General features: G+C 41.2%; 1 protein-coding gene across 4 annotated transcripts in view; it reads left to right on the top strand.

The window, feature by feature from the left end:
• Positions 1-27,228, top strand: part of MATN4 (matrilin 4) — a 51,887-nt gene extending 24,659 nt beyond the window's left edge. For 2 of the 4 annotated variants that reach the window (XM_066587656.1, XM_066587655.1), the window contains exons 2-13: positions 2,206-2,308; positions 7,447-8,016; positions 8,828-8,950; positions 9,726-9,848; positions 11,377-11,499; positions 12,573-12,695; positions 14,259-14,381; positions 19,554-19,676; positions 21,130-21,534; positions 21,615-21,767; positions 24,235-24,339; positions 26,874-27,228. In XM_066587656.1, the coding sequence (XP_066443753.1) occupies positions 2,236-2,308; positions 7,447-8,016; positions 8,828-8,950; positions 9,726-9,848; positions 11,377-11,499; positions 12,573-12,695; positions 14,259-14,381; positions 19,554-19,676; positions 21,130-21,534; positions 21,615-21,767; positions 24,235-24,339; positions 26,874-26,929 (2,100 nt within the window). In that variant the 5' untranslated portion in view covers positions 2,206-2,235 and the 3' untranslated portion in view covers positions 26,930-27,228. The remainder of the gene's footprint in view (positions 1-2,205; positions 2,309-7,446; positions 8,017-8,827; positions 8,951-9,725; positions 9,849-11,376; positions 11,500-12,572; positions 12,696-14,258; positions 14,382-19,553; positions 19,677-21,129; positions 21,535-21,614; positions 21,768-24,234; positions 24,340-26,873) is intronic. The other 2 variants (XM_066587657.1, XM_066587658.1) reach the window with 2 other exon arrangements.
• Positions 27,229-27,655: the final 427 nt, after the last annotated feature.

Here is a 27,655-nt window from a genome sequence, read left to right as displayed (position 1 = left end):
ATATGTCTAACTACACTGAAGCTTCTGTGTAAGTAGATGAAATTATTTGCTGTGTATATCCCAGTAAGACCTCCACTCGCTGGCATTCGGCCAGTCAAAATGGAAAGCTGACTTTGCTGAGAGATCTTATCCAAAAAAAATTGGACGAAAGTCAAAACGCTATTCCATGTGCGCAACCTTGTTAATGGAAGATGAAATCATATGTTGCATAATATTTCATTTTTGGAAGCATTTAAAAGACAAGCAGCCCACTATTTTTCCCTATTTTATTAGTATGTTTTTATGAAATACACAATCTACTCCAATGTACATGTATGTGGAATCTATGAAACTCATCAACACCATCTTGCAGTCAGCTGATCAGAAAGAAATTTTGGTTAGATTTTAGGTAACCATAACCAACCATAATAGAAAAGGTTTTACTCTTTTTGGTTAGAATGGTCCCTTGTTAACAAGCTGATCACAAGCACCCCAAGAATCATCTGTAAATTTGGAGGAACATAGAAACAAGTGTACAATTCTTCTACCGCTCCACCACAGGGGAAATTTAGCATTGCATGATGCCAATTGAGATCAATAGGCTGTCCTACATGCAACACTTTTTCTTCTGACCCAAAACCAGGAAGCTGGGTAGAAAGAGGACAGGCCCCATTACAGTCAATGGAGTCTACCCCGGCAATGTTCGATTCTGTCCAGAGATAGAGCAGTCCAGCCATGGGGATTCCCCTTTTTTGCTCCCCTAGCAGGAAACGGAATCTCCAGAGCAGGTGTGGAAGTAACTTAATTCTGCTTTCCTGAGTGGTGAAAGAGTAGTTAAAAAGTTATTAACTGAAGCTGTTGTGTTCTAAAAGGTTTTGTACAATTACGTAGTTTGGTGTCCCAGGAGATAGGGTGGGAGGTTTGCAGCTGTTCCGCTGGCATCCCCATATGCATGCACCAAGGGGCTTAACTATAGAGGGTGCAGGGGATGTGTTTGCACCCAGGGCCAGGAGCCTTAGGGGGCCCATAAGGCCTCTCTTCTCCATATAGGGAGCGCAATACTATGAATAAAGCATTATAGTTGGGGGCCCTGTTACAGGTTTTACATTGGGGCCCAGAAGCTTCAAGTTATACCTCTGTGCAGCATGGTTTAGGTATAAGTACGAGTACAGATACAGATAGAGGTGGTCCCCAGCTCACCTTTTGCATCAGGGCCCCTGAGCCTTTAGTTACGCCCCCGCATGCACCCCTCAGTTGAGCATACATGTGTTTAGGATGCAGAGAGGGAGAAAGCTTCTGTCAGACACCTCCGGTAGCGACCTATCTCCCCGAGAACAAAACTAAAGGCCTGTTGAAATTCAACTGCCTAATCCTTACCTGCACATACACATTACGCATTAAAATTCGAAAATTGGTTGATTCGGCTAATATAATGTGTATGGCCAACCTTAGGGCTCATTCACACCAGCATGTATACACCGCGTATCATATGCGCATTTTTTGCTCGCGTAAAACGCTGTGAATAGAGCTCATTTACATCAATGGGTTCATTCACAATCACATGAAATAATATGCTAACTGTCCTATCTTTGTGTGTATTACACACCATAAGGGCACATTGAAATCAATGGGTTTGCATAAATATACACAAAATACACAATGGCATTTAGAGCATTTTTTTAAGCATGTAGAAAGACTGTCGATGGGCAGGAAAGTGCAGCGCTACAGCATATTTCGGTCCATGAATACACTGCGTACTCACGGACTGAAATGCGCAGATGTCCATTTGAATATACCCTTAGGCAGATACAGTTTAGGCACATATCTATGACATTTATAGACCTTCCACAATCTATCTCTTGTGGTTTAGGTTACTTCTTATAGTTGTTCAACATTTGTGATATTCCTCTTTAGAAATCATGATCTACAAATAGAGTATATTGGGAGCTTTTGTGATGAGTTCTAAGGGTCTGAACTATGGATAAACCACAGCTGTCATGAGGACCCACTAATATCTCACGTTACGTCTTCCACTCATTAAAGATAGGAGAGATTCTTGATAACCAAAGCTAAAAGGAATGGAAAATAATCTACTTGGCATTCATACAATACCTACTACAAATGGATGATGGAGTCTAATGCCATATCCATTTCATATGTCACACTTGATGCTTCTTAGGTTCATAACAATGTTTTTGGTAATAGTTTTTGTTTTATTTTCAACAGCAAATCAGAATTATATCTCCAAACTACAAGATGAAGCTGCTGTATTTATCGACACTACTTTTAGTTCTTTCGACGCAACTCGAAGCAAGGCCAAAAGTTGAAGGTAAGAAAGATTCTAGAAGGGGTAGAGTAGAATATAAAATACAAGCTTCATTATTTGTATGGTAAAATGACCCAGTAGCATAAATAATATTTATCAATGACCATTCTGCTGGGTCACAGTTGCCTGTTGTATGTACAGTAAGATCTAATTTTGGACCTTGAAATGTTTTTCAGTTTATCAATATTTCTGGGATGCTTTATGTGCACATCCTCTTCAAGTCATGTCACTGCATAGGAGGACTCTGACTCAGCCATTCCAAAACACAAATATTCTTTTTCAACAACTCTTTAGTTGTTACATCACCCAATATCTCTTTAGTTTGAGGTCATGGACAGCTGCCCTTACTGTCTGACCCGAACGTATTGGTTACAGCCTAAAAGGAAAAAAAGTTTAGTACTGTATTAGCCAGTAGAGCATAGTGTGATTGTTCTCAGCAAGAGAAACCACATACTCTTGTAGATATGATAGCTTTTAATGGCTAACAAAAATACATGATGCAATAGAGAGTTTTCAAACCTTCTTCAGGTCCTTATGCCTGAGTAGGGACCCTAAGTAGGCCCATTAAAAGGTATCATATCTACAAGATTACTTGGTTTATCTTGCTGAGAACAATCACATTATCCTAAAAGGAAACACAAAATGGCAAAGATGAGGACTCGAACCCCCTGATATGAGAAGAGCCTACATAAAAGTAAAGTGGTTAACCTGTTAAGGGTGACCCCACGACAAGAACCTGGAGCGACCCTGACTTTCCATAGATGCCGACAGGGAATAGTGGCAAAAGTTAGATGACAATTAGTAATAAACCACAAGAGTACAGAGAGAAAGATGTTCAAAGATCCCAGACAAATAAGTAGATCGCCAACAAACTTATCTTAACTGAGATACAAATAGAGGAGCCACTACTAAGTCCCAAAACACCTTCTGACAAAAAGTATAACTGGAATCCTCTGTGAGGAGGAGATAGAATAAATATACACAAACTAAAAGCTGATTGGCTGGGATGCCCATCTACCAGCTAACCGAGCTGTCTATAAACCAACAGAGAAGTGGCATGAGGATCACGTGAACCAGGATTAATGCTGGGATATCACCCAATCCGTATTCACAGCCGGCAAGCCATGACACTTACTTTCTCCTGTAAAATGTTTTGATATATCTTAGAATTCACTGTTTCCTCATTCATTACAAGGTGACCAGGCCCTGCGGGAGCAAAGTAGCTCCAAACCATGATGCTCCTCCACCATGCTTCATTGAACATTTTCCCAGAAGCATTTTGGAACATCCCGGTGGCCTTGGGCAAACCTGACAAATAGAGCAATTGAAAATCTGTCAGAGAAAAAGCTGTACTTTGTTACCTTATACTAAAAAGCCCCTTTTGCCTGCTTTACCTCAAACAGACCGCAAAATATAATTACAGGGTTATTCACAGCTAGATACGTATTAGCTGGAAAGTAGAGAACCCGCATCACCGTAGGTTGTATTCAGTTTCCAATGGATGCAGTGCAATGCAAAACTCTACAGACCATTGCAAAGCTACCAGGTGACAGGAGGCTATTCATTTCTGTACCGTGATAATTTAGCAGCTATGGTAGTGTTCCCTTCTACAATATAACTCAGATATGTTAAAAGAAAGAGGTCATTATGTGGCAGCAGATGAATACTTGTTGATCCAGCCTAGGAGGTGGTCTCAGTAGAGCAGAGGAGTCTGCAGGCAGCTGATAGATCCATCAAGCCTCAGGAGATGTCATTCACTGTACTGCTTAAGACTCGGCAAGGAAAAGTCTGTCGCCTCAAGCAGCTTATTTATAGAGAAAGCTTTTGTTGATAGTATCCACACTTGAGCTAAATGCAAACATTGGATCGGTCCAAGTTTATGTCAATAAAACACATTCGACTTCCTTCCCCGATGTGGTTACATTTTGATGTCCGAACTAAGCTAAGTTACCCAGAACGGTTCCACGGAGCGGAAAAAAAGAATCTGCAAATTGTAAAAAAGTGAGACTTCTTCAATCAAAAGCCCATTGAAGGAAGACTGTCTTTAATACATTATAGATACATTGTGCGGAGTAGTGGATAGACCTATGTGGGCTGTTTGGAATTTTAATGGATATGTAGAACCTTTGCTGGAGGTTTATTTAAAATCTAATTGCAGATAAAAAATGTTTTGAGAATTTCAGCTTCTTTGCATAAGGGGAAAGAATGTACATCATAAAAAAGTTGCCGCGTAGGCAGCAACTGAGATATGGTACAATACCCCATCTTGTGAGTATGTCTTTGATGTCTTCTTAAGGTAGTTGAATATGCTGTAATATAAGGGTGTCTGCACATAGGAGATCTCTTCTTGGATGAGATAACCAGGATATGCTCTCTGTCATGGGGTGGTCTAGCTAGTATATCCAAACTGGTCTCAGTGGCTTGACTTTGTGCTGGTCGCCCTACCTATTAGTGTAAAACAACTCCTGGTTTTCACAGATGGTGGATCATCCCTTCAAGGAGCCTATTGGTTATGTCTGCAGAGAGATTGCCGACATACTAGGCAGACAGGAAAAGCATAGACTGCGGATAAACTATAGATTACAGAGCAGCAGGCAGTAGCAAGGTCAGGCAATCCATGGTCAAGTTCCAAGCAAACCAAAGAGAGTAATTCAGAGATTTATCTGAGGGGTAGTTTGGTGAAGAGTCCAGGAAAGCAATCCACTATTGCACCAAGGTAACACACTGAAAGGTCAATAACTGGCATCAAAGTACTAGTAAAGCTGTGTTTCCACATGCCATTGAAACTGTGGTTTTATTACATTTCCAGGGAGCTTCTACTGAGTTTTGATGTGTATGCTAATTACACATGAAAATCACTGACTCAAAAGCACAAGAATTTTGCAGCCACACTCTATTTTGCAATGCAATTTTCAGCTGATCGGCTGGTACAGATGAAGCGCATTGTTTTAATGTGGTTCACCTGTGCTGGCCAATCGATTTAAAGTGACTGTCTGGGCCTGGAGAAACAAAGATAGCTGCACAGCTTCTCTGACTGCCTGATGCACACTGTACATTAGTATACATCATTAGTCTAAGACACTACACCCACTTCGATTGACCAGTGCTGCCCATGTGAGCAATGCTGGACAGTCAGAGAGGCAGTGTAGTGTCTTAGACTAGCGAGGCATATGCAGCGCCCGGGCCAGATGTGCCAAAGAGGAGGGAGACCATGGGGATTGCAAGATGGATGTCACAGGTGGCTGTGCAATCTCTCACAACAATGGCGGCAAAGGTGTTCTGCTCAGTTGCCCCACAATGGTACAAAATAACAGATCTAGTCAATGGCGGGAAATAACTTGACACTGAGTCCTGGTAGCTTTTCAATAGTAAACAGGAAGTGCACAGTTCACTGAAGCTTTTAAGTAAATAACAACTTTTAATAATAGCAGTCTGGAGCAGAGCAATTACTCTTGCAGTGGACAACACAATACAAAACAGTTGAATCCAGAATGAATACAGTTCTATCTTCAACACTCTCTCTATGAAACTAGAGGTGACACAGTAGAAATTCCCACAGGCCTAGTTATCTGTTGGGCTTACTGGAAAAAGAATTGATTCAATTTTGAGATTAAGATAACTTGTGGACCTTTTGCCTATCCCTGGTTTTGACTTCACAGGGTTTTTTGTGTAACTCACTGTTTAAGTGGACTGGGTCCCAGATTCTCTTCTCCTCACTGCTTTCAGGCTAGGGAGCCAATGAATCTTAGCTTCCCTGCTGTACAATCACGTGTTGAAGATGCTCGCTCTGCTGACCTCCTCTTACATGTCCTCTTCTGATGACTTCCTAAGCAGACTCTCCTCCTAACTCCTCCTTCACTTCCTGTCTTGTTCTTGCACTTTCTCTCCTCTCCTTCCCCTTAGCATACTGGCTCACTGTGTAGTTTCCCACTCTGAGCTCCAACCACACCCCTTGACCAATGAATGAGGGCATGACATACAGCCAATAAGCAGCCAGCTGTTGCCAAGTTGTAAGCTTAGGAAGAAGGCGGAAACAAGGTTTCTCCGACGTACGGCACTTTCGATGTCTCCTGGAAGCACATAGCAAAGTGTGACAGACCATGGATGTGGGGCTATTCTGGAGGATCCTCTGGCCCACTACACATACTTTGCAGTGTGCATTAGGTAGTCATTGGTTCCCCCATCGCTTTAAAACTGCATTGCAAAACCATGGCATTTTGTGATTAAACGCATGCAGTTTTTGGTCAGTGTTTTTGATGTGCAACTAGCATGCACATTAAAAATGCAGTAGAAACACCCTGGAAAAGAAGTGAAACCACAATTTCAAAACAATGAACACAGTCTAAGGGCACTATTTCAAAATCACTAGTGGCTGCTTCTAGTGTTCCAACTTTTTTAACAGTTGTCAGGCTGAATCTTCAAGTGCAGACCAACAATTAGTGGTACTATCCAAGTGTTAAAGGGGTTGTCCCGAGGCAGCAAGTGGGTCTATACACTTCTGTATGGCCATAATAATGCACTTTGTAATATACATTGTGCATTAATTATGAGCCATACAGAAGTTATAAAAAGTTTTATACTTACCTGCTCCGTTGCTGGCGTCCTCGTCTCCATGGTGCCGACTAATTTTTGGCCTCCGATGGCCAAATTAGCCGCGCTTGCGCAGTCCGGGTCTTCAGCAGTCTTCTATGGAGCCGCTCGTGCCAGAGAGCGGCTCCGTGTAGCTCCGCCCCGTCACGTGCCGATTCCAGCCAATCAGGAGGCTGGAATCGGCAGTGGACCGCACAGAAGAGCTGCGGTCCACGGAAGCAGAGGATCCCGGCGGCCATCTTCAGCGGTAAGTATTGAAGTCACCGGACCGCCGGGATTCAGGTAAGCGCTGTGCGGGTGGTTTTTTTAACCCCTGCATCGGGGTTGTCTCGCGCCGAACGGGGGGGGGGGGGTTTAAAAAAAAAAAAAACCCGTTTCGGCGCGGGACATCTCCTTTAATTGCACTAAATGTAAACACAACAGCAATGTAGGTTGCCAGGATCAAATGGCTGCATAACCCATGACTGTAACTATTTTATGAATGTATTGATTCCCTACATGTCTTTGTTTTCAATGCCTTGATGATGTTTCTTATCTCTACTTTGTTTCAGAGCAACAATGTAAAGCTGGTCCTATGGATCTGGTCTTCATTATTGACAGCTCAAGAAGTGTCCGACCATCTGAGTTTGAAAGCATGAGAAAGTTTATGATTGATTTGATTAATTCGCTTGAGATTGGACCTACTCACACAAGGGTCAGTGTGGTCCAGTACTCTAGCCAAGTACAAAATGTGTTTTCTCTCAAGTCATACTTTACAAAGGCTGCGATGCACAAGGCCATCAATGATATTATCCCTCTAGCACAAGGGACCATGACTGGTCTGGCAATCCAGTATGCCATGAATGTTGCATTTACTGTTGAAGAAGGAGCTCGACCACCATCCCAGAGGATTCCAAAGGTAGCTGTTATTGTGACCGATGGTAGACCTCAGGATCGTGTTACAGAAGTGGCTGCACAAGCCCGAGATGCTCAAATTGAGATCTATGCTGTTGGTGTACAGAGAGCAGATGTCAACTCTCTCCGGGCAATGGCATCACCTCCAATTGACGATCATGTGTTTTATGTAGAGTCATTCGATCTAATTGAGCACTTTGCAGTCCAGTTCCAAGATAAACTCTGTGGTGAGTGAAGTTATGTTACTTTTTTTTATACAGACTTTCCATGGGTTTAACCGCAAATGTCAAATATCTGCACTGCTAAAACTCTCCATACACACTAAAAACAATTTGGCCCATTTAAGCCAATCATCAATTTAAAATTTGATACAAATAATAGTTGACAATGGTTGACGATCAATGTTTTACAAATCAGTCATGTTGGATTTTTTTGCCAAACACTGGCGGAAACAATGGAAACTTTTTTCTTTTGTGGAAAGGAAGTGTGCCCTAAATGCAACATTGAGCACCAAAATTGTGCTAAATTTTGGTGCAATTTTTGGCTTACACTAAACCAACGAATAGGTGGTATAAAGTTAGAGTAGACAGTCTAAACAGTCGAAAGATCTATATTAATAGAGCCACTGTGATAAACTGGAACATTTTTAGACTGTCTAGTCAAAGTTTGCACTGTCTCACTATTAGACAGTATTAGTAAATCTACCCCAATGTCTCTATGGGGTTCTCGGAGTGCTGTTATATTATATTCTCTGTTAACATCTGGAATCAATGTACATATCCTACAACTACAGTAAAAAACAAGCTTGTATGAGCAAATAATGACTACCCCTATAGTCAAAGTCTCCAAGATGAGCAGTTGGGCATGGCTGCATCTTAAAAGTTTCATAAGTTTTTATATAAGTTTCTGATATTAAGTACGGTAAGATACAAATGCTCTTTTATTAATATTTATGTCTTTGAACACAAGAAGTCCATTAAAGGGTTATGAACTTCATCTCCTTCTTGTATTAAAAAATATAACTTGCTTCCTTTGCAGGTGTGGACATGTGCACTGAAATGGACCATGGATGTCAACATAAATGTGTCAGTGTTCCTGGCTCATACTACTGTGAATGTAACCCTGGATACAAACTGAAAGCAGATGGAAAGACATGTTCTAGTAAGCGCCTTCACCAAATACTTCTTATGTGTTTAGTATTTACTGTAGAAACCTGGGGTGTTATTATCAATGCATTTTTTTACAGTTTTGAATGAACCCCATCATCAATTCATCAACAATCCTCCACCCTCACCTCCCCGATAACATCTGATACTTACTTGCTTGGTTGACCACTCGATCAGGGCTAAAAACGCTTGAGATGTAACCCAGTCTTAGCAGACAGACCTTGTCTGAAATCTCACCACAATATCAGAAGCTAACATGAGGCATCAGACAATGTGGGCCACAAGCACTGATTTTACACAACCTTTTCTTAAAAAATATCTATACTACAGTACAAGGTGAAACAGGCATAAAAAAAACTTTTGCCAAATGAATAGGATCCACTAATAATACTGTTCCAAAAAGAAAAAAGTATGAACAGATTCTTCCACGAATACTAAAAAAATGTACTAAAGAAATGCAAATAGGGGATGATGAGATGATAAGTAAACACCCTTAAACAACCTCTCTGCAAATGGGTATCTTTTCCTTCCGGAGAAGACTCTGGTAATGACTTATATCCTCAGTGATTTCTCAGCCAGTTCAAAGGTCAGACGTTGATTTAGAGGTGGAACTTTGGAGGTACATTTCCATCCTTTATTTGCATATCTTTTTCCCAGGGAGCATTGCAGGGCCTATATAAGCCTCCCTATGCCAACTTGGTGCTCTCCACAAGGAAAAATGTTATTTCTCCTAATGTACTAAAAAATAAAATAAAATAACTTTTTTTCAGTGATAGACCTGTGTGCCCAAGGAAATCATGGCTGTCAGCAACTCTGTGTCAGTTCTCCTGGTTCCTATTCCTGTGCCTGCCGAGCGGGTTACCAGCTAAACAGTGATAAGAAGACTTGCTCAGGTAAGTACTAGAACCTAATAGTACAGAGATGTGTGGTTTCAAGTAAACCAGGGCCCATAGCAACAAAAAAAAAGTAGGGCCCCCTATATGGCATTTTTGGGCAGGTTTCCTCATATTTTCTGCCCATATAATACCGCTTATATATATAGTGTCACGTTAACACTGGCATATACGACCCATATAATATGAAGTATCCAAACAATGATCCTTTATAAAATTGCCATATAGTTCCTCCATGATTCTGCAATTTAGTTCCCAAGAAATGTCACAATACACTACTAAACAATAGTTGTTGTTTTTTTTGCTATTACAACCCCCGGTTAATATGACTTAAAAAAATGGAATAACACAGCCAACTATTATATCCTTAAAGTGGTTATCCAAGCAGTGCCCGGTCAGAGCGGAAGCATTGCTCCAAGCCCTGCGTAGTGGCCTGCAGTCGTAATTGCAAGCGCAGCTCTCACTGAAATTAATGGGACCGCAGCCTGCAATTACAAGCACACTCCCATTGATTTAAATGAGAGCTGCACTAGCAATGACCGGTGCTGGCCATTACACAGGGGTCTGAGCAGTGCTTCCACTCTGACCCCGCTGTATCCCGGTGGTTGCTTCCTGGAGAACCCCTTTAAGCTCTTCACCTCATGTGGGGGTCTATAAAAATATTAACTTTGTAAAAATAAAACCAAAAACACTAGATCTCACCATTGATGGTGCTATTGGTAGGTTCCCTTTAACATTCCCACCAAGATGGTAATTTTTGACTTAAAGAGGTTGTGTGGTTACAAAAAAAGTTTTTAAAAAATTATCCAATAAAACAACTGTACTCACCCAGCCTCATCCCAAGGAATCCAGGGGCTGATTGTTGTGGAACGGGTATCACATGACAGCCGCAGCCATCCAGTGCCATTTTTCTGGCATATCTGCTCAAGCACTGGGAACAGATATGCCAGGAAAATGGAACCCGACTACTGTAGCCTCTGACTAGTAGCTGCAGTTACGTACTGTCTGTTCCAAGCAGGGATGGGGAGGACTGCAGGGTTGTAGCGCTGGCTCGCCAGGGCTGAGGATGGATAAAACTTGTTTTTTTTATTGTCTGATCGAATTTTAAAAATGTATTTTGTAATCAGACAACCCCCTTTAAAAGGGATGGTTTATGCTCTTTGGAAGAGAACGTCAGGAGGTCTTTATTAATATACTCTTGCATTTGGAACCATGTGAATGTAACTACGGAATTTGGCGGTAATCTAACACAGTATTCAGAGGTATAATATGAAGCTTCTGGGCCCCAGTACAAAGTCTGTAAGAGAACCCCCACCTACAATGTGCCACTTATAACACCGGTGTCTTATGTGGCAGAGGGGCATTTGGGTCCCTCTGGCTCCAGGGTCCGGGTTTGACTGCTACCTCTGCATCTCATAAGATTACCTCCCTGACTGCATATTAGAAAGCAACAGAAATCTCTAAAACACAACTATGTACATAATTATTGTGGAATGTCGTCTTCTATACAAATGTATTTATTTTACAGCAATAGATCTATGCGCTTTGGGAAATCATGGCTGCCAGCATGTCTGTGCCAGCTCCCCCGGCTCCTACTCGTGTGGCTGTCGTACAGGTTACAAACTCAACAATGACAAGAAAACTTGTTCAGGTAAGACAATATTCTCATAGTACAGAAAATGCTGTTATCATCAGATGGGCTGTGTTGGTATTTGACATCATTGAATGGCTGTGATTGGTTCATCGAGTACCGGCTCTGATTGGCTGAGGGGGAGTTCCTGAACCAATCACAGCAATCTCTTGATGGAGGCGGGGTATTCAAGCCCCGTTACCAGGAAAAGAATGCTCTCTCAGCACTGAGGACTACACGGAAGCCTGCCAGAGCGCCGCAGTTCTACGAGAGGGACCCGAATGGCTCCTGCTAGATGAGTATTAAGACACCCCCCCAAAAATAAGAAACTGTGCCTTTTTTGGGGCAAAAATTAATATAAGACAGTGTCTTATTTACAGGGAAACACGGTACACAGCAGGGGTGCCAGAAGTCTTCACACCACCGGTCTGATATTGATGATCTATCCCGAGGTTAGGCCATCAACATTTTAGACTCGGAAAACCCCTTTAAGTAATTATAAGTCTCTTAGTTAAGATAATACACATAAGGTCTTGATTATAACCACAATATCTGACATTGTTGCATCTGCTGTGAAGATATTTATGTGTAAGGGTGCATCCATATGGGATGGAAAAATCCAATGCAAATCCTGGGCAAAATCTGCATGTATAACACAGGATGGCCTAAACTCAGGATTTATCATCAATGTCAGATCAGAGGTGTGAACACTCTCAGACCATTGCTGATCTCCTTGGTCAAGCATTTATGTGTTCTGAGTCTAGAGAGGAGAGAAATCCACTGCCCGACTCCTCTGGCAGTAACTTATTTCCTTGAGGACAAAAATATTGGAGAGTTGAAATCTAACATGTCCAATTCTCATCTACCCTGACATCTTCTATTAAGGGAAAGTTGGGAGACCCCATCCCCTCCCCCATAACCTTATATGATTGGTTAAATCAAATGAAACCAACAAGTTCTGTCAACATACAGCTAACATGTAGTTCCAATGTGAATGTGTCTAGATCCAATTTGTGGTTTACCCAACAAAGGTGGCCTACTACATTACATTAACTCCTTAGGATTAGCTTTAATTTGTGATAATCTCTTCTTAGTGATAGACCTGTGTGCTCAAGGCAATCATGGCTGTGAACAGCTCTGTGTCAGCTCCCCTGGCTCCTATTCTTGTGCCTGCCGTACAGGCTTCCAGCTAAACAATGACAAAAAGACCTGCACAAGTAAGTAGACCAAATTTGCTGTATACTCAGCAAATTTGTGGCATTCATTGACTTCTGAAACCTCTACTCAACTTTTTTTGATTAACAATACTAGAATATACACTGTACCACCTACTTTGCCTCACTCTACATCAGTTCTGTAGATGGTGTGATCTTCCGGAGTAATAGTTTACAGAGTCCATTTTTTAAAATTCAATTTAATCAGGAAACAGTGCAACTGTGAGCACACGTGTATATGGCAGAAATGGATGCCCTACGTGGAACATAGCATGGAGGTCACCGATGGCGTGGCCCTACAGACTTAAGATAATTGGCTTGTTATCCTGTAAACATGGACTTAATATTTAGACCAAGTGGCATACATCCTGATCTGAAAAGACAAAATCATGATTGATTCCATATTGGTTAATCTGAACTTTGTGACTACAATGACCATCCAAAAACATGTAATAATACAGTACAACCATCAATAGAAGAAGCAGAGGGACACAACTAGCATCAAAATATGGACATGTCTTGTTACTGACCAAATGTATGCAAATACACCCTTTACCTTCCAATATGTCTGTTTATATAGTCCCTTCTTGATGGTCTACCTGTAGTCATGTCTAAAGAAGGCCACAGATATTAAGTAACTGCCAGCCAAATATTTTTTATATATATCTCCCTCAATCTCCTTTATATAGTATATCTCCTCTTCAATCTCCCTCAGCCTTAAACATATTTCCCTCAACCTCCTTCTAATAACTCACACTCGGCTTGACGGAGTAGGAGAAGGCAGACAAGCCACTGTCGGACCCCGGCAATGACTTACTCTGAACAAAACAAAGTTGAAATCCGACATTCTGATCCTTATTACCATTGGTAGACAAGCAGGATGCCCCTCCACACATTAAACAGTTGGTATCATTTATCTAATGTGTGTGGGCAGCTTTAGTTTATTCTATCTTTATCTTTGTAACTTTAGCACTATCTTTTATACGTTGACTACTCACATGGATGAGCAAATCAATAAATAACCCTTTTTGGCAAAACTAGCCTTCTTGTGATCACCATAAATGCTTCAAGTCATGCCTGAGTGCGTAGGCCAAAATAAAGGCTGTTTCTCCTTTTAGTCCTTTAGAGTAGTCCTATTGTTATTGTCAATACACTTTATGTTGTGCTTTTGATTAGAAAAGGGAAGTTATAGCCAAGCGGCTCTTTATAGACAACATTTTTCAAGTCTAACAATGATCTTGATTAGCAGCCTGGAGAAATCCCATAAAGACAACAAGGAGCTTTTTATTTCAGTCCGGCATGAAAGATCCGTCTGAACTAGATACCAGCGGTTGGGTCATTAAAACGATAATGAAATCAACTTTCATGTTGATCCAACTGGAGCTAAAACCACCTCATTTCACTGACCTTTCTCCACAAAGATTCCTTTCTGAAACATCAAATAGTCCAAAATGTCTTACATTCCCGACCAATACTATGAAGACATTATTACAAACGATTTGATGGGTTATGAGGGATCCAAGTCACATAACTGTGTATTATTAATATCTGTCTTCTGGATTGTAGTGATTGACTACTGTTCATATGGGAATCACAGCTGTCAGCATGAGTGTGTGGGTATCCTGAATGGTTATTACTGCCGCTGTAATGAGGGCTTCACTCTTCAGAGCGATGGCAAGACATGTCTGTGTAAGTGGAATGCAAAGTGCCGTCACATTACGGGTGTTACCAAACGGGTCACCACCTTTGTTGGTTCCATATGTGTTCTTGATTGATCACTTCGCAAATTATTTCATGGTGGAGCCAAGCCACGAGCGTGGTTGATAAATGGATATTTGTTAGAACATGTGATGGCTTAAATATCAACCACGGATGACAAAGTTGTTAAATTTACTACACCTTAATTCTAAACGTTCCCAATGATGACTTCTGCTCATACCAGGTACAGTATGTATCTACATTATTCCAAATTACTTTTTCGAAGTGGCTTGGAGTCCATATGAAACCATGCACCTACACGACATGGGGGTCTCTATAAGAGAAGCATTGCCATCATACAGCTGCCTTCATAAAAAGAGACAAGGGTCCACAAAAATGTCTCATTTTCTGAAGCAGATATATTTAATATGATTTGTACTCACCCTATACTCTTCTAACGCTATTATCCTTCCAGGAAAAAAAAGTAGATGTCATATAGACCATCTTTAAATATTTTCACATGTCCAATTGAAATTAGGGCCCTCAACATGAAAACTGAATTGTCTACAAATAGGTTTCAGGAAGACAATATACCCATGGGGCCCCTTCATTTTTTAGAGTTGAAGGCCGACATTCAAAGGTTCTAATTGAGCAGCTCTGTGTTCAATAGTAGATGAATAGTTGTAACTAGGACTATTCTACAGATGCAACCACTAATCATTTACACTTTCGTAGATGTAGATTGTTTACTATAATCATATATTACCGGCAATGTGCCATCAGTCATCCAGGCTAATGGGTCAGATTCTCCTCCTTCACTTATTCCAATGGCTGATAGTCTTTAGATGCACTATTCAAGCTTGTAATTGAGCCATAAACTCTATTAAGGTGTTTTACAACTAGAATTACCAACCTGGTTAGATGCTCCTCAGAAGACAGTAACAGCAAGAGATGCCGCATTTATAGTATGGATGGAGTAATTGTAGAGGTTCCTCACGAGGAGGAAATTTTTGTCAGGCATGCCTCTTTAGTAAAAAGGTTGAGAATTACTTCCCTATGGCCATATAGTGTTTTATAAGCCATGTTATTTATAAAGATATTTCCTTGATCCCCTAATAACTGTACTTTCCTAAAATGTTTGACATGGCAAAGAGGCGTCAAAAGCTTGAATCAGTGGGAATCTGGGTGCTGAAACCCCCCACTGATAACTGAAATGAAGGGGCTGCAGCACTCACCGGAGCGCTATGCCCCTTTGGCTGTGTTTGGTTGTGTTCCTTACTCTTTGGGTGTTCTTAGCAGCTGAAGACAGGCTCATAAAAGTCTATAGAAGATGTCTATAGAGCCCATCTTCAGCTGTCATGAACAGCCAAAGAGGAATGAACATAGCTGTAGGCTCCTAACCCTTGGGTGAGTGCTTCTGCCTCTTCAGTTCAGCTATCAGTTGGGCAAAAAAAAGGAGATAAAATAGGTCAGCACTACCAAATGGAAATATATCTCAATAGAAATATATAGGTGCACATTAAACCATGGCTGCAACATACAGTAGAAGCAGCAACCAAAAATGGCAACAGCACGCAAAATAAATTTACTATCAGAGGTATACATACCTATAATCAATACTCTAATCACATTTAATAATGCAAGGTTCTTGGTATATAATTTGATCGAATTACATTGGCCCATCTACCAACGTCCAGGTGACCAAGCTCTCAGATGGGTCCTGCCGCTTATACCAGGTGGTAATTCTCAACCTGGGAAGGTTGGGTTCCTACCTCTCTAGGGAAGGCAGAAAACCATTCATATGCTCCTTCCCTGGTTTTATTTGTAGGCTTAGTCCCAAGAGAGGAGCAACCAAACTTTCCCAGGTTGAGATTTACCACCTAGTATTAGTGTTAGGACCCATCTGAGAGCTTGGTCACCTGGACGTTGGTAAATGGACCAATGTAATTTGATCGAATTATATACCAAGAACCTTGCATTATTTAATGTGGTCAGAGTATTGATTATAGCTATGTATACCTCGGATAGTAAATTTATTATGAGTGCTGTTGCCATTTTTGGTTGCAGCTATCAGTTGGGGTCTCAACAGCAAGGATCCCCACTGAGCAAAACGTTTGACATATCTCTATGACATGTCAGAGATTTTCCAATAGTGCAGTTACGCTAAGCATGTTAACTCTTTACCATCTCAGATATTCTAGTTGCTTCTAATTTGTATTACCCAAGTACAGACAGCCAATGTCGCATGAAAATAAATATATCATGGCAAATACTTGTTTAGTTCTGAATGTACATTGAAGGTTATGGCTAATTAAAGGCCATGAAAGGTTGCAGTGGCATTCCACATAATTTGAGATAGTACTCTATTAAACTTGCTTATTTGGGATCTTTGAGCATTATAAATCTACCTTTCACAACCCCCCCTCCTGCCAATCGACAGTAAGATTGCCATTAGCCATTGTATGTTTATATATAAATTCCTTTACAGTTTCATTATATCCCATTCTGCTTTTGAGACCCAATGGCTTTGATGAGCGTTTGATGTAATTTTCTTGGCAGGTTTCATAGTCTAGGGCAGGAAATCACGGGAACGGTAGTTAAAGTTCCATATTTAATTTCAAACTGGAGACAAGACAAAAGTTAATAGAGTCCATGAACAGAATGATTTGATCCAATAAGGAATAGATCCAATGCGAAGAATGCAAAATAATTGTTTTAGCCTCTGTTTTCATTTCTCCAGCTTATGAATATCATCCTTCACATTCATGGTCTGCAAGCCTGGTATTTCCTGTTTAGTCACTTCTGAAAGAACAGTAACCACTTCTGTAGACATCTTAGCCAACTTTCCTCAATAATACAGTAGATGACACACTACTAGAACAATGAAAGGAGAATCATTTAGCCGGGTTCAAAGGATGATTTGTCTTCCATATTTCTAGAAGCTGAAGGTAAAGCCTTCTCCTCATCCATGAAGACCACTCTATGATAAGACATGTAAAGATCAAGTACCCAAACCCTGTAAGGGTGGTCTTAGCCACAGCAGTTTTATACTGTTCTTGCCACATTTTGTTTTGCTGCGGTCCAATGTTAGCACTAGGTCAATAGGGAGTTATGGAATACGCTACAAACAAAGCTTTTTGTGGAGCTTTTCCTCGCTTTTTGTGCATTTTATTAGTCCATGGTGTTTTTTGAAAATGCAGCATGTTGTAGGTATGACGCTTTGCTCAGGCGGTAACCCACAGACTTCTTTATAAACAGCAAACCTCCAAAATATGAATAAAAGTAATGCCACTACACAAAAAAAAACTTTGTAAAAAATCCATGAAATTCATGGCATTTTTACAAATGACCAAAAACTGTGTGTGAAAGAAGCCTTAGGGCTCCGTGACATTAGCATATTTTTAATCAATGTGGTGTTTGAATAAAAATGGACTACGTATGGACTGCATAGCGACTCATATTAATCAGTCTGGCAAGACAGACCTCGGTGTTTATTAACGGACTCACGGGTGTAGTGTGGAAAAACTCATATCATGCACTTATCTGCTTGGAGTTTGCCAATGAGACTTGCCAAATCAAGTCTATGGAGATGCGAAAAAACAGACAGCCCCCCGTTTTTCTTAGGGCAAAAACACATGGGCATATGCGCAACTACGCTTGCCGCTATTGAGCATAGTTGCACATGAACTGTTTTTCTTTTTGTGCCATTCAAACTGCACGCCATAGTATGCAAGTTTGAAATAAACAGCAGATAGGTCCCACCTAGAGATGAGCGAGCACCCATCTCTCTCTCTCTCTCTCCCCCTTCCCCCTCTCCCCTTCTCCCTCCCCCTCCCGAAATTTGATCAAGCATCCAAGCACCACCTAGTGCTCGCTCGAGTAACTAATAGTTCCGAGAACACTAATGCTCAGATGAGCATCAAGTTCGGACGAGCATGCTCGCTTATCTCTAGTCCTGCCCAATCTTTCGCGTAGGTAGCATTAACAAGTATCAGCAAGTTCTATCTTTTCTCACCCATACTATTAACAGGCGATAATACCGCTAATGAAAACAAAACCATTGAAATCAGTGCTTTTGCTTCGCCCCATTATGCGGCCATGATTATCACGTCCACATAACAGGACGAAATTATGCCCATGTGAAGAAGCCATTAGGAGATGCAGAAAAAAGGTCTGTTTCAGTTTTTTATGTAGATGTGAAAATCGGATGACATGCTGAAAAAAACAGACATATGGGCTGCATACGAATGACATACAGAACATAGATGGAAAAACATCACTTTTTTGTGGGCACCACAAAGATGACTTTTTAATGCATGTAGCCTTATGGTGGTTTCACATACAGAGTTTTTAGGAAAAATGCCACATTTCTAGCAGCTTTTTCCTGGAACTCTTCTGCCAATTAATTTTTTTTTTTGCAAAAAACATCACAGACAGATATGATATGAAAGTCATTAGGGAAATATTAAATGCGGTACAAACGGTGTGGATTTTCATAGATTTTTTTCCACTTTTTTGGGTCAGTTACAATTTTTTTCATTCTCAGACGGTTTTTGGCATCTTTTCTGGTGTTTCTATAAAAAAAAAACTCTAGTACCATTTTTTAAATTGGCTTTTTTATCCTTTTTTTGAGTAGGGGGGTTTAAAAAGTGTTACAAACTGCTAAAAACTGCATGTTTTATAAGCAAAAAAAGGACACTTAGAAAAAAAAAATGTGTGAAGCAAGCCTAAAGCTCTGTTCACTTTACCTTGTGGCATATGTTAGGTCACACTTTTTAAAGATGTGCACCCCGAATGTGGTGTGAGCAGAGCCCTGTGCCACTTTCACATCCCAGTTAGAACCCTTCATCAGTATTTAGAAGCCAAAATTAGGAGTGGAACTTGCAGAGAGAAAGTATAATGGGAAGACATGCTTCTCTTCCATATTTTAGACCACTCCTGGGTTTGGCTTACAGAATCCCGACTGAGTACTGCTATGTGAATGGAGCACTACTATAATAATGTGCCTGGTGACCCCGTACAGTAACATGACCACTATACACAGTAATTCTACTACTTTCATTCTCAGAAAAGGATACGAGTCAAGAAAGCAATATTGTTTTGTTAAGAATGCTGCAACATTTGGACATTATATCTGTATTGTATCTTCTAATATACTTGCAGCTACTAACATGTGCAAAATTGTGGATCACGGATGTGAATTCAAGTGTGTCAGCACACCTGGGTCATACCACTGCATTTGCCCAGAGGGACAAGACCTGCAAGCAGATGGAAAAACCTGCAATAGTGAGTATTCCGGTGCCAGGTGTGTGTTGTCTGGAATGATATAGATAACTCCCAAATGATAAGTCAAAGTGACACCTTTAGCACTGACCACATGGTTGGTTATATAATATATACGTTCTTATCTGTTCTGTAAATCTTTAACAAACCAGAACCTGGAATGTTAAGTCCAACCACACCATCTTAAAGAGATTTTAACCATTAATACCCCTTTTCCCTTATAAATTTGTGACATACCGTACAACCAGTCTATATTTGGAGGTCCAATCCTTTCTTGGGGGGCTTCTACTATCGTCTAAAATTAAAACTCTTCTGTTTCAGAACAAATAGGGGGAATTGTTAATCTAGATTAGGGCTCGTTCACATCAGCTTCAGAGGTTCCATTTAAAAATTCCGTCACTGATTTCCGCTAAAGTACAGAATGGAATCGCGCAGCATGCTGCTCTATTTTATGCTGTAAAATGCCAGAAGGATAGAAACTGAATAAACTACATAGTTGATGGGGTCAATTCGGCACTGTTCTGTCAATATATAGATCCTTTCGGGCAGGCATTGCTGTTTTTCTGCTCCCTGAACAGAGAAAACAGAAACCCCTAGTGCTGATGTGAACAAGCCCTAAGACATGTTGGTGTAATATAGTGTCATATTGGTATACAGTATCTCAAACTTCAAACCCTGCCCATTCCTCTAACTTTTCAGGGGCAAACACAGAGGCAAAGTGAGTTTTGAAGTGAGATTCTCCTCTCTCCCTAATGTCTAGTATCCCTGGTGGTCTAGGGTGATGAAGTGTTTTATATTGATGCCCATTATCTATGGTAGTGCAGGATGGTTATGAGTTAATATCTAATATCACAGGAGGTCCGGAGATCTCTAAAGCATAGGGAATATGTATCTGATTGGTGGGGGGCCAACTGTAATCACAAGAACAGAAGTTCCATGTCCTTTGCATTTGAATGTAACAGCGTTCACACATGTCAACTGCTGCTCCATTCAACTTTATGGGACAGCCAAAGATGGACAAATACAGCGAAGTAACCACCGTAAGTGGTTGAAGATCTTCTTCACCAGGTCCATGGAGTTTGAGTTGAAACTGAGCTCTAAGTCACAGAGGCAGGCCGCGCCGACATCTCCCCACCAAGCATGTAGACTAAGAACTCTCTCCCTATACACAAAAGGGGAGAGAGCTGTCAGTCTCCATATTGCAGGCAGGGAGAAGTTAGCATGGCCCATTCCAATGACTCGGAGCACAGCTCTAATTCAAACTTCATGGACCTGGTGACAGAATACCTTTAACACTTGAATACTAGAACCCCGTACCTCCAGTTAGTGCATGCTTTCCTATCACATCCTCCTTTTTATGATGGCTCTTGTTGAGGAATGCCTTAAATATTAGCCATTTTTTACCATTTTTAATTCACTTTCTCATTAAAATAATGGTCTGATTTTCTGTTTATAGAATGCTCCACTGGATACATCGACTTGGTATTCGTGATTGATGGCTCTAAAAGTGTCCGACCTCAGAACTTTGAGCTTGTAAAGCAGTTTGTGAATAAGATTGTAGACTCCTTGGATATCTCTGCCCATGGCACACATGTTGGCCTCGTTCAGTATTCTAGCCGCGTGCGCACCGAGTTTTCCTTAAATCAATTTAAAAGCGCAAAGGAGATCAATAATGCCGTAAAGAAGATAGAGTACATGGAGAAAGGCACCATGACCGGACTGGCTTTGAAACATATGGTTGAGCACAGCTTCTCTCAACAGGAAGGTGCCAGACCAAATGTCCCTAAAATAGGTTTAGTGTTCACTGATGGTCGTTCCCAAGACGACATCTCTGAATGGGCCAAAAGAGGCAAGGAAGCAGGTGAGAGAATGCAAAATACTTGAGAAGATGGGGCCTGGGTACTGAAGGGGTTTGCTCATTTTCTACATTCCGTGTTGTAGGAATTACTATGTATGCTGTGGGTGTTGGAAAAGCAGTTGAAGATGAACTCAATGAAATTGCATCAGCCCCCGTGAACAAGCATTCCTTCTACACAGCCGATTTTACCACAATGAATGTAATTGCTGAAGATCTAAAACTTAACATTTGCCCAGGTAAGATTCACCGATGGGTAAGGCTTTCTTTTCCAATGGATGGTAAAATGTTAAACCATGATTATAGAACTACTGCTAATACCATACATTCACTCGTAGCTATCACCTGTCATGCCCAACCAGTTCCCTTCACGCCTTGACACATTGTCATAAGAGATAAAGCTTCTGACATATATAAAGAATTGTAGAGCTCAAAACAATATTTTCTTTGGTAGGCCAATATAATATGACTAGAGATGAGTGAGTATACTGGCTAAGGCACATTACTTGAGCGAGTAGTGCCTTAGCTGAGTATCTCGCCGCTCGTCTCTACAGATTCGGGGTCGGCGGGGGGCAGGGAACGGCGGGGGAGAGCGGGGAGGAACAGAGGGGAGATCTCTCTCTCCCTCTCTCACCCCCCCCCCCCCCCCGCTCCCCCCTGCTCCCCGCCGCAACTCACCTGTCACCGGCGCCGGCCCCCGAATCTTTAGAGACGAGCGGGGAGATACTCGGCTAAGGCACTACTCACTCGAGTAATGTGCCTTAGCGAGTATACTCACTCATCTCTAAATATGACGTAATGTGACTTGATATTAGTTAATCCATAAAGATACAGCCTATTAATTAAAAATAGTTCAAGGTGTAACTTAATGCTCCAGGACCCAATAAAAAATGTAAAAAAATGTGCCAATTATAATACAGGTGTCTTCTTATGTGGAAGAAGGGCATTCGGGACCCTCAGGCATCAGAACCCAGTGCCACGAATCAGCACCACTCTTATTCCTAGGCTATGCCCTACACTACAACTCGCTTAAATAAGAATCAGCTGCAGTACTACACACATCCTATTGATAGGAATGGTGCTGTTTTTGGAAGAAGCAGAACCTTTTTTCTAGTCCTTGATAAGCCCTTTAAAGGAAAGGTGTAATTAAAAATTACCTATTGTGTAATTCAAGTCTTTATGTGAAACTTTTTTTCTAGTTTTTTTGTGATTTTTTTTTTCACTTTCTGTGTTGGTATGTATATATTTTTTAAAAATCCTAATATAATGCATGTGGAAAATCTGCAGACCCTTTCACTTTTTTTTACATTTTGTTATGTTGTGGCCTTGTGCAAATTTGAAAAAAAATTCAAGTTTTCCCCAACATTCTGTACTCAATATCCCACGATGATAAAGTGAAAACAGAATGTTGTATGAAGAGAGATCGCTGCGATCAGGTGATCAAAAGGCGTATTGGCAGTCCCCTTGGGGAATTCAGCACCATGGACAGCAGACACAGCTTTAGGTCCTGCTAATCAGCTGTTCTGCCAGCAAGGGTGAGAACTAAGAACAGCTGTAACAATGTTATCAGCTGTTATCAGATCTCTGCTGGCAGAATACAGTGTGTGGTCCTGCTTATCAGTTGTTCTGCTGAACTGCAGTTTTCAAGCAGAACTGAAAACCGTGGTTCAGCAGAAAACTGAAAGATGGGCACATTTAGACACAAAGATTATCACTCAAAAGATGTTTTTTGAGCAAATTTTGAGCTATAATCGTTGTGTCTAAATAAGGGCTCCCACCCACTGGCGATATTTTCTTTCTTGCGCTGCGAGAGCACGAGAAAAATCTCGCATCGCAGCGCAAGAAAGAGGCCGGTATAGAGCCGGCATATCGCAAATGGTTTCAATGGTTTTCCCCATTGAAAGCATTGGGAGAATGCCGCAGACTTCTGCCACAGCTGTGGCAGAAGTCCGCGTCATTCTATTCTATTGCTTTCAATGGGATCGGCACTGCTGCCGATCCCATTGAAATCAATGGTTTAAGCCAAGCCCCGCGGAACGATTATCGGGGAAGGGCTTGAAATATAAGCCCTTCCCCGATAATCATCCATAAGTGTGAAAACAAATTTTAAAAAATTGTACTCACCTCTCCGGCTCTCAGCCGCGTCCTCCTGCTGGCTCCCCAGCACTGCTATTGAGCTCTTTCAGCAGTCGGGGATTTAAAAATCCCTGCCTCCTGAAAGGGCTGTGCAGATTAGCTGAGGGCTCAGCCAATAGCAGCTACTGCTTAGCTATTGGCTGAGCACTCAGCCAATCACACATAACTCTTAGCTATTCATTCATGATGAAGGAAACTCCTGCCACAGCTGTCACAGCTGTGGCAGAAGTCCCCGGCATTCTCCATCTCTATTCAATGGGGCTAGCGCTGCTGCCGCTGGCCCCATTGAAAAGACTGGCGATATGTCGGCGTGATGCCGATATCCCGGTGTCATGCCGATTTTTTACTCGCACTGCGATGTGAGACTTTAACTTTAGAATCGCATCGCAGTGGAGAAAATATCGCCAGTGGGTGGGAGCCCTAAGGCTTTAGGCAGGAACATATGTCATGGGGTTCCCAGGAATAACAAAGATATTCTCTTCAGGAGGTGTGAAGTTGTTGTTCGGATGCTACTGTATTTGTTTTACTAATGAAGAGTTATAATTAATAAATTATACTTTGTATTTGCAGAGGAGATAAAAGGAGAGACAGAATTTAAGAACCCCTGTGAATGTGAGCACCTCGTCGGTTTCCAGACAAACACCCTCACAACACTAGGAAACCTGGCAGAAAAACATATCCTTTCTATGTTCTGGTATTGTATTGTAAGTGCATATAAGATATGGGACAAAGTATCTAAGCATTTTTCCTACATACAATAAGTGGTTAATGACCTATTGATTAAAGCCAAACCCCCAAGGATCTCAATGTCATTTTTAGTCCCAAGCGCTAGGGAAGACTATGAAACGCATGTGTAGTGACTCTTTGCTAAACTCAATGGGATTTATGAACCAAGTACCATTTGCTCTCCCCATTGAAAATTGAGGGACAGAAAATTCTACTCAACATTCCCTATGAAAATAAAGATGCACACTTAGCTGTTCCAAGCTCACATACGTATGAGGAGGGTCAGGAAGAAATAGCTGCTGCCAGAATATGCATTCAACCAATGGTTATCACATAGAAGTATTAATGATAAGACACACCCACGCATAAAGTCTGGAATGTACACTATTTGACAAAAATGTCCATAAATTTTCTCTGTTTTAGTTTTTCCCAAATCAGTTAATAAGTATTAATGGTAAGTAATACTTCAACATACCATAATAAAAAAATGTTTTATTTGTATAGCTCCAACTTATTCTGCAGCACTTTCAAATAATTTATTACTCCCCACTAAGCTGAGTACACATTTTACCGACCTTGGAAGGATGAGTCTACCTTGAGCCGGCTACCTAAACCATGGGGTGATTAAACTCGCAACCTTCAGGTTGTGAGCGAGAGCTTTGGACTGCACCTCTGCTGCCCTAACACTCTGCGCCACACAGGACTCTAATAAGAGTTTACCACCATATGGTGGCTCTGTATGGCACTGTATCATATAAATATTCTCCCAGAGCACTATAAGCCAGAGACAGGTCAAGGCATGAGTGAGGGAACTCTGCTTTCTCATCCTCCATGGTACTCTGGCATCCTGTATGGCACTTGGGTACCAGGGCCCTCACAAAATCATAGTTATTATAATGGCTGTCTCTTTGGGGTTGATAGGAATAGCCCAGAACCAAGGAAATATTGCCACATTCTTGCTAAGTAACGCTTCTTTTACTGGATATATGAGCCTGTATGGCGGTACACTTATCCTTCGCCTGGCATTACCAATGATCTGGGCTCACTAGACTTAAAGTCATTCTTTAAGCTAGCCTCTATTTCAACCATGCTGCAGTCATTCTCTCAACTGTGCTCCATGGGCATTGCACCCTTGGTGACTTGGGTGGTACGAAGAACCTGCTAGCACTCCATGTGCCCTCGAGAAATAATAGCGCCTTTCGCATGCCCTCCAAAAGTAATAATGATCTATTAGTTCCGCCCTTACAAAGTAAAATATGTGACAGTGTCTGCGCTCCAAGGTGGAAAAGGAATAGTATACAACGAAAGTATAAATGGTGTATAGATGGACTCACCTGGTGAGGGGCCTGTCGGATGACAGGGCTCCACGTCTATGGTCCAAGTTGGCCTTCAGTAGTCATCACAGGCATGTAATCCCGTCAGGTGTTGTATAGCAGGGAGAGCGACAATGGAAATATCCGGGGTCAGGTGACCTCGGTCACAGAAATATAATGGTCACGAAGTGAAAGAAAAAAGTTTTCCTGCGCTGCTAAGTAGTGCTTGAAGGTGTAGTGGAAGGAGAGACTTACTTCACAGGGGGAACTTGGGTGCCACCAGGTTCCCCCAATCCAGGTTTGCAGAATAGAAGTTGCTTCAAGATGTTAAGAGTGATTTCCTGTCATTTATTCCATATTAATAGGGTTACATTGAATAGGGCTATATATACAAATATACACAATAAACAAAAAATATATATATAAATAAATACAAAGTTATAATGCCACCATAGGGCTCCCAAAAGTTAATACCGCCTTTCATTTGTGCCCTCTTTGACTACATTGTCAACTTTTTAATAGTGAGTTGGTTACTTGCATCCTCCAGGCATCCCTGCAGCACTTTGCTATATTCATTCACCCTCTTCTGTCTGCTTCTTTTAGTAGAACAGACAGAGCTATACAAATGAAGATAGTCAACTGCTACATGGACACCAAAAGCTGTAAGGAACCAACTCACTATTAAAGAATTGACAGTCTCAGCAGGGTTGGTGTGGTATGGGGGGGGTAGGGGGTGGCTGCGGGCCCCCTGGCTTAGGGACCAAATGACTAGTGAGATTCGTGCAACCTCTATAGCTATGCCACTGGTTTGCCCTACGGTTAAAGTGGCCCTGGTTGAATAGCTGTTGTAGTTGGGTGGAACAGCTCTTGATGGGCCAACTTTAGCTTGTGGACTTTAATCTTTTCGTTTTTTATAATCTTTATTAATTGGGTAGGACTCTGTTCTCTTCTGCTTGTGGTTTTTGTTTATAACAGAAGCCACAACATTCTACTGGATCCCTCACACTTACAACGCCTGATAAACACCATCGGTGTGCAATGGGAGTCAGTTGGGTTCTGCTGCATGCAGTGCTATTTGTTCCATCACATATGGTAGAACGAAAACTCTGATGCAGATATGAACAGAGCCAAAGGATCATTATCTTATAAATTTTCCTTAACAGTCTTTACTAGCCAAGCTGACCGCAAGACTTGAAACCCTAGAAAAGCTGGCTGATAAGAAGTGAAGATCCTTGTCAAGAGAAAAAAATCTGAAGAAGCTATGAAGAGATCTATGTGACTTTTTGATGTCATGTGGTATTATTTTGTAACCCCATTTTCCGGAGGCATAGACTGCCGAGCCACGCAGAGCTGTAAAACTATATTATAAATAAATGTGAATAGATTGTTCTTTATTATTATAAGAATTTACTGCTCTCCTCTATAGGAATTGTAAACCATCTTAGTGGTTCGGAGGGTCAGGAGAGATTTTTTAATTTAATTTTTGTTTATCTTTGTAATAAAACTGAACAAAAAAAAAATGAGATTTCATGGGGACCGTGCTTCATTTTAACACGTGTTTATTTTGTAAAAGTTTCTGTAGAAATTGTTTCTTTAGTTCAGTATTAAAGAAATTCCAAAGAGCATATAGCCAGCCACACTACTGCATAGAAACACAGGCACAAATATACAAGGAGTTTTTGTCAACATCAGCATCAAATCACCAACTGACTAAATATGCCTTAAACTGTACATAAGCCATACAAACCATACATAACTATAAAATAAATGATGGATATATTATAAAGATAAAACAAATAGATATGCTGGCCCTACTTTCACCCTGTAATGTAGCCCTAGCTACTCTATAGTGCAGGGCTTCCACCCTGAAAATGACAATCCTGCATTGAAACCTCCTGCAAACCCCAATGCGTTCCTAGTCGGAATGCTGGGGGACAAGATTCCATATATAC

The sequence above is a fragment of the Eleutherodactylus coqui genome, chromosome 13 (genome assembly GCF_035609145.1).
Source record: "Eleutherodactylus coqui strain aEleCoq1 chromosome 13, aEleCoq1.hap1, whole genome shotgun sequence".
Taxonomy (NCBI): domain Eukaryota; kingdom Metazoa; phylum Chordata; class Amphibia; order Anura; family Eleutherodactylidae; genus Eleutherodactylus; species Eleutherodactylus coqui.
Note: the sequence above shows the minus strand (reverse complement) of the source record. Positions and strands in the feature narration are given on the sequence as shown.